This window comes from Saimiri boliviensis, chromosome 4, assembly GCF_048565385.1.
Source record: "Saimiri boliviensis isolate mSaiBol1 chromosome 4, mSaiBol1.pri, whole genome shotgun sequence".
Taxonomy (NCBI): domain Eukaryota; kingdom Metazoa; phylum Chordata; class Mammalia; order Primates; family Cebidae; genus Saimiri; species Saimiri boliviensis.
This window is the reverse complement of record NC_133452.1, coordinates 164,374,173-164,382,145: the sequence shown is the minus strand read 5'-3', so window position 1 is coordinate 164,382,145 and position 7,973 is coordinate 164,374,173. Positions and strand designations below refer to the sequence as shown.

General features: G+C 47.3%; 1 protein-coding gene across 1 annotated transcript in view; it reads right to left on the bottom strand.

Annotated features, from left to right (window-relative positions):
• Positions 1 to 3,206: 3,206 nt before the first annotated feature.
• LOC101027544 (butyrophilin subfamily 3 member A1-like) overlaps positions 3,207 to 7,973 on the bottom strand; it is a 15,047-nt gene continuing 10,280 nt past the window's right edge. The window contains 5 exon segments of the mRNA XM_074398557.1: positions 3,207 to 4,865; positions 4,867 to 4,902; positions 4,904 to 5,571; positions 7,120 to 7,146; positions 7,555 to 7,581. Of these exon segments, the coding sequence (XP_074254658.1) occupies positions 4,836 to 4,865; positions 4,867 to 4,902; positions 4,904 to 5,571; positions 7,120 to 7,146; positions 7,555 to 7,581 (788 nt within the window). The 3' untranslated portion in view covers positions 3,207 to 4,835.

Below are 7,973 nucleotides of genomic sequence, written 5' to 3'. Positions count from 1 at the left end.
AACATGAGGAGGAAAACATAAGCCGTCCTCTTTCCAAAGCCAGATCACTCTTGTTCAAGTTGCTGGGTTTGGAGGTTGGGCCCGGAGCACGGAAGGGCTTGGGGGAAGCAGGCATGGCTGGAGAGGGAGGGGTAGCAAAGGAAAGGAGACAGCAGTTGCACTGGCTGTTAAGAAGGCCTTGTATTCATTCCAGAGCTATTGGATAAGAGGTGCTGAGGACATCGAGTGAGCAGCAAAATCCCTTTTCCTCAGGGAGCTGGCATTCTGGTGGGGCCAGAAGATGGAAGTGAGCAAAGACTTCCTAGTTGGCCATTTCCTTCTGCCAGTAGGTAGTGAGGTTGGGTCCAAGGACCACACACACACACCAGCACACACACAGACACCGGAACACATACCATCCTCCCCAAAAGGTTATCCTTTCCCCACAGACTCCAATCTTGACATTGTAAAGATTATCTTCCAGAATAATCTTTCTGAGGCAACCGGTTGTGAATATTCCCCTCAAGTTACCAAATGCTTAGTCTGGAGGCCTCCAATTCCCTTCCGATTCAATTCCAAACTTTGCATTAATACATTAGCAATGGCTCCACAGCGGCCTTCTGTCACAACGTTGCACTCCCTGTGGCCAGCGCTCCCTTTTTCATGCCACGACTTTCACTTGAATTGTTTGCTCCCTCTCTGCCCTTGAAATCCTGCCCAGCCTTCGTGCCTCCATCCTATGAGCACAACTCAGTGCTCCTGCCTGAAGTGTTCTCAGCCTCTTCTGACACCCACATCTTTTGCTGTTCTCATGTCCTGTCTTCTATTATTGTGATCCAGGTATCAGCTGTGTCTTTGCTGTGGCTAGAGTACCTGCTCCTCCGGACAGACCTCTGCAGCATGTGATTCCTCTCTCCTTATAGGGCTGAGGCCTAAGCTCTGCTCTCAGCTGTTGTGCAGTGAGTGACGTGCTCAGGGTAAGGTCATTCCCACCACAGCATGGCCCAGTTCCTGAAATTATTAGACACTAGAGTGCCAGAGAGAGATGGCAGCAAGATTAAACCACTCCAAGGTAGAAGTTCAAGGACCAGGAAGGAAGAACCAGTAGGTTCCATCTGCAGAGAAAGCTCTTTGATGAGAATAAACTAAAGACATTCCTAAGAACCGCTTTTTTTTTTTTTTTGAGATGGAGTTTCGCTCTTGTTACCCAGGCTGGAGTGCAATGGCACAATCTCGGCTTACCGCAACCTCCGCCTCCTGGGTTCAGGCAATTCTCCTGCCTCAGCCTCCTGAGTAGCTGGGATTACAGGCATGTGCCACCATGCCCAGCTAATTTTTTTTTTTGTATTTTTAGTAGAGACGGGGTTTCACCATGTTGACCAGGATGGTCTCGATCTCTTGACCTCGTGATCCAGCTGCCTCGGGCTCCCAAAGTGCTGGGATTACAGGAGAACCGCTTTTTCTATTCGACTGACCCTTAAATTGAAACAGCAGCCTCACCCATCACTTGATGCTTCTGCAGTATAATTAAAATTGGATTCTAGGTTGAAGTGGCTAATGAGGATAAAATCATAGTAAGTATTTGATCATTCCAGCCAAGCCTAAGCAGTTCTTTGGAAGAAAAAGAAGAGGAGGTTGTAAGGATTTAAAAGCTTGGCTGATCAGGCTGAGATCTGGCTTCAGATTTTTTTATCTGAAGAACTAAAGCCCAGGGCTTCTGAAGCAGCTTGTTCCAGAAGTATCTAGCTAAGCTAAGTTTCACCCTTTGCCAAAGCTGACCTGCACCAGAGGGAAACATAAGTGTTATGGGCAGGAATAGAATTGATTGCTTATCAGGTAGCTTAGCAAGAAACCACATGATATGGTTTGGCTGTGTCTCCAGCCAAATATCATCTTGAATTGTAGTTCCGATAATCCCCATGTATTGCAGAAGGGACCTAGTGGGAGGTAATTGAATCATGGGGGCAGTTACCTCCATGCTGTTCTCATAATAGTCAGTTATCATGACATCTGATGGTTTTATAAGGGACATTTCCCCCCCTTTTGCTCAGCACTTCTTCCTGCCATCACGTGAAGAAGAACGTGTTTGCTTCCACTTCTGCCATGATTGTAAGTTTCCTGAGTCCTCCCCAGTCATGGTACCATGAGTCAATTATACCTCTTTCCTTTATAAATTACCCAGTCTAAGGCAGTCCTTCATAGTAGCATGAGAACAGACTAGTACAGTATATTGGTACCGGTAGAGTGGGGTGCTGCTATAAGGATACCCCAAGATGTGGAAGTGACTTTGGAACTGGGTAACAGGCAGAGGTTGGAACAGTCTGGAGGGCTCAGAAGAAGACAGGAAAATGTGAGAAAGTTTGGAACTTCCTAAAGACTTGTTGATGACTTTGATCAAATGTTGATAGTGATATGGACAATGAAGTCTAGGCTGAGGTAGTCTCAGATAGAGATGATGAACTTGTTGGGAACTGGAGTAAAGGTCACTCTTGCTATGCAAAAAAGACTGGTGACATTTTGTCCCTGCCCTAGAGATCTGTGGAACTTTGAGCTCCAGTGAGATGATTTAGGGTATCTGGTGGAAGAAATTTCTAAGTGGCAAATATTGTCACTACTCCCCTCAAATGTCTATGGACCTTAAGATATGGTGATTATTCTAGGTGGACTTAATCTTATCACAGGAGTTCTCAAAAGTAGAAGGCAAAAGAATCAGAGAGATGCAATGGAAAAAGAACCAGAAAAACTTCAAAGATTGACAGGTCCTCAGTGCACAGTTGCTGCTTTGCAGATGCAAGAAGGGAGATGGGAGCTAAAGCACAGCAGCCTCTAGAGATGGGAACAGCCTTGAGCTGTAACCAGCAAGCAACTGGGACCTCTGTCTTCTAATTGCAAGGAACTGAATTCTGCCAGCAATCTGAAAAAAAAACAAAACATACTGTTCTCTAGAGTCTCTAGAAAAGAATCCAGCACGCAGACACCTTGATCTTAGCCTGGTGAGATCCCTATTGGACTTCTGACCTATAGAACTGTGAACCAAAAATTTGTATTACTTTAAGTCTAAAAATTTGTGGTGATTCATCGTGACAGCAGAAGAAAATACATCCAATAAAGGTTTTGTGAAGACACTGCAGTGAGGTAAACTGACACTATGGGGAGTACAGTAGGTGTGTGGACTACTCTACTGTGCTGAGTAAACACCAGAATCTAGAAAAAGCCAAGCTGAAGAGTAAGCATTATTCACAAATTTATTGAAAACTAGAACTTGACAAGCACATGCCAGGTAGAGGGGATACGGTGGGGAGCAATGAGCAATAACAGTGATGATAATGAGGAGTAGTTTTCTCTAGCAGGCAGCAGTTGAAAGAAATATTGGTTTAACATTCACCAATGAGCAGGGATGGACAGACCCCTTTTCTGGAGACAGAATCCATAGCAGGATTTAAAATATCCCCGTAGGCCAGTGCAGTGGCTCACGCCTGTGGTCCCAGAACTTTGGGAGTTTGAGGCAGGCGAATCACAAGGTCAAAAGATAGAGACCATCCTTGTCAACACGGTGAACCCTCAGCTCTATTAAAAGTACAAATATCGGCCGGGCGCAGTGGCTCACGCCTGTAATCCCAGCACTTTGGGAGGCCGAGGCAGGTGGATCACGAGGTCAAGAGATCAAGACCATCCTGGTCAATATGGTGAAACCCCATCTCTACTAAAAATACAAAAAGTTAGCTGGGCATGGTGGCTCGTGCCTGTAATCCCAGCTACTCAGGAGGCTGAGGCAGGAGAATTGCCTGAACCCGGGAGGCAGAGGTTGCGATGAGCCGAGATCGCGCCATTGCACTCCAGCCTGGGTAACAAGAGCGAAACTCCGTCTCAAAAAAAAAAAAAAAAGTACAAATATCAACTGGGCATGGTGGCTTGTGCCTGTCGTCCCAGCTACACGGGAGGTTGAAGCAGGAGAGTCACTTGAACCCGCGAGGCAGAAGTTGCAGTGAGCTGAGATCGCGACACCGCACTTAAGACTGGCAACAGAGTGAGAGAGACTCTTGTCTATCATCATCATCATAATCATCATCATCATCCCTGTAATTCTAGCTTCCTTGATCCAAACTTCCTGCATCACAGAGAATCTTTATGGTATTTGCTCTGCCTGGAAACCCTGGGTACAGGAATGCTGGCTCTGGCTGCATGATCACTCAGCACAGTTGTTGGGTGGGCACATCTGTGCACCATTATTTACTCAGTGTGGCCTTGAGTCTCCTTCCAAGTCACGTGTCATGTGGGTACCGTGAGGTTATTCTCTCAACCAAGACACTTGGCAGAGCTAATCCAAGGAGTGCTGGGTCTAAGGCTCTGACCATCAGCTGGGAAGGAGTCAACAGGGGTGTCAACCCCACAACCACCTACAATGATCCCTACCCTGGAGCTGTCCTGGGAAGGGAACCTCAGGGCTACAGGTGGGTTCTGCCCATGGGGGAAGAATCAGGCTGGAAAAGAATGGCCAAATGGCCAGGAACTGAGGCTGAACATCTCCCAACTGCACAAATTACCATATGAGTTACGTAAGTTACTTAATGTCACCCTGCCTCAGCTTCCATACTCACAAAGTGAGACAACCTGACAGGGTACTGTGAGGATTAAAGGAGTGACACCCACCAAAGCTCATAACACAGCACTCAGAATGTTTAAAATTCTCTACTAATGTTAGTCATTGATGAACAGATCCCAGCTCTGTTGTTCACTAGTCATGTCTACTCTGTAAAGCTAATTCACTTTTCTGCACCCCATTTCCTTATCTGTATAAGGGGACAATAAGTTGGTACCAAACCCAAACTACTATCATATGAATAGTTCAATGAGTATCAGTAAGGTACTTCAGTGTGTGTCTGCAGTCTTATGGTTCTGCTTAGTTGCTGTGGAGGGGGAGGCTGTCACCTCCAGGCTGGGCAGGGTGAAGCAGGGATGTTTCTTCAGCCTGAGGCTCCCCACTTTGGTTAGCTAAGCTGGGGGCCACTGGTGTCTCTAGAGGATGATCAGGTGCAATTAGGTCGGGATACGGGGAACTCTCTACTTTTGGCGCTGGGCAAATGGTCAGGGCAGTGGGCTCCAAGGTCAAAATTCTGAAAACAGGATACAGAGGCTCAGAGAAGGAGACGTCCAGGAAAGTGTGAATATGCGATCCATCCACGGCATTGTAGAATGAGACATCTCCAGTCTCACAATCCAGGAAGACCCCCACTTTCGTAGGGCGCTCACGAAGTGTCAGGTTGGTTCTGGGCTCAGTCAGAGTCCGATACTTATTCCCATCAGTTAGTCCCATAGTCCAGAATCCGTTCTCAGGTGTCATTTTGACCCAACCTTTTCTCTGCACGTTCCTACTACACACACCTATATGCCACTCTTTCCGGTCCCCCACCTCCACCTCCCAGTAATGTCTCCCTGACATGAAGCTTCCACAGCCGAGAACACAAAAATGCCAATCAAATCTCTCGGGGTTGTCTGGAAGATCCTGGCGCTCCTCAGCACGCTGCACACTCCTCTGGTCCTCAGAAACAAGGAGGATGGGGTTTGCCGTGTCTGGATCCAGAATCACATCCGCTGCAGAGTTTGAGGAAGTGTCCATGGGGTCAGCCATTTTTCCTGGATTTCAGAGCCTCAGCATGCAAGGCCTGGGCCATGCTGAGGAGGCCTGAGTCCAGAGCCTGGCATTCCTAGCCTGCCCTAAATGAGACTTTCTCATCGATGTCATGAGAGAGAAGGACCCAGGGGTCTGTGTTCAGAGGGGAAGAGGAGGGTGGAATGACAGTTCCATCAGTACCTGCCTAACCCAACACCCTGACGTAGCCTCAGGAAGCAACAAGTCTCTTCTTTCTATGCTTTTCTTGTTTCCCTCCCCAAATTAACTCTGCCCACGAATGCTTTGTACTCAGAGGTTAATTTTCAGTCTTCCCTCTACCACGTATGAGCTAAATGAGTTCCCCTTTTCTGCAGTCTATTTTTCCATACATCCAATTTATTTAACAAGGCGGAGCCTCATCTGAAGCATTTCCTCATCCGAAAAATGAGGATAAAAATACGAATCTCTAGCATTGTACAAGGTAATCATGTTACTTACTCAGCCCACAGCAGAGCATGAAGGACGTTCCTGAAGTTCTAGTAGCTGCAAGGCCGGGTCTGTGCTGGGCTCTATGCAGGGCTTATATGCCCCAGGTTCACTCTCCACCCTGCAGCTTTCCCCACCCTCTTCTGGGCCCCAAGAATCTGTCCTCTAAGGACAGCGCCACTGGGCTCCCTTGTCCTCTGGTTTGCTGTTGGGTTTGGCCAATGAGAGGCCCTGATAGACGACTGGAAGGAGAGGAGAGACTCACTGTTTATTTCCCTGCTTCCTCCCTGCCAGCAGCAGCTGCTGCTGCTCTAACAAGGCCCGCTCTTCTCAGGAAGCCCTCTCTTTGAGCTACCTCTTTCTCTGGGTTCCAGTCACTGCTTCTCCTCCCTGTCGCTCTCAGGCTGGGGGTGGAGACAGCTCCCCACTCTTGGGAACCATGGGGGCACTGCACTCTTCCTTGTTGCCTTCCCTTAACCCTCCTTTCCAAAACCTTCAACCACCGGGTTTGAACTCGCCATCTCTTTCTTAGTAGGTTTCTGACCAATGCATGTTTATTATTCCTTCAGTCTTCACCTCAACCCCCTCAAAACACGGATTGCAATCATCATCTAATAATGTGGAGGCCGAAGCTCAGACGCCTTAAATCCTTCGAGAAGACACAGGCCGCAGGTGGTGTGAGAAGCCAGAGAAGGACAAAGTTCTTAGGGCCGGCATGGCCTCCTCTGCTTGCATTTCCACCCTCACTCTCCCTGCAGTATTACTCAGTGTGTGTCTCCCTCCGCTCAGCTCCACCCTTTATGTGTCTTCCTTCCCAGGAAGGTCTGAGGAAGCCCAAGAGAGCAATTCTCCCTGGTTCCCTGGCTCTCAGCAGCAAGGGCCTTGGTTAAGGGCCCCCTTTTCAGATTGGGATTTAATGTTGCCTACCTCAAACTCTCCTAGTCAAGGGAAATTTTCTTCTCCAAATCACAAGAGTTGGAGGAGGAAAAAGGAATACGTTCCCTCAGGTTGTTGGTCCAGGGAACATACAGTGATTGACTCACCAGGCTTGAAGAGGGCCATTTTCCATTCTGAAAGGAAAGAGACACAGATAAGAAAAAATCAGTATTTTTGTACTTTTTCCCACTCCATTCACTACATGTTTTCTCTCCTTTTCTTCAGAGTCTCTTCCTGGGTCCAGCTTCCCTCCTCTACAGCTCTGATGGATCAGGGGTGGCACCTTCTCAGAAATGGCGGGCTCTGTTCCTCTGTCATGAGGGGTGCAGGCTGCATGGCCAGGCTTTGCAAGGAGGTGTGCAGGGTCAGGAGTCTCTTAGATTCTCCAGAAAAGCAGAAATCAACCCCCCACCACACAGAAATTGAGTCTTTGGGTTAAATCTATAATGCAACTGACAAGATCCAGGGGTCACAGCAAAGAAAAGGTTAAAATGTTTATGGCACATGACCCAGCAAACTCAGAGAGCATCAGGCTCACTCACCATTATAGGCCGAAGGGCTCTCTCTCTCTGCAATGAAAGAAAGTTAGAGATGTCACCTGAACTTGCCATGTTTGAGTTGGCCCCATTCCCTTACTTTTACATCCATCTAATCTTTTTTTTTTTAAAAAAAAAAAAACCTCCTGTATCTTCTTCCTCTACAGGTTCAGTTCTCTCTATGGCGGTGTTCTTAATATCAAATCCAGGAACATCAGTCGAATGCTAGTGACATGGCAGACACTGTGAGTTTCTTCCCAATTATATTCAGCTGATCTATTGGGAATGTATGTATCCTCCTGGTGTCACCATGTCTGCGTGCATATATATACATGTATATATATGTGTGTATATATAAATATGTGTGTGTGTGTGTGTGTGTGTGTGTGTGTAAGATTCTTCTATCTCAATCTGTAATTTCCCAC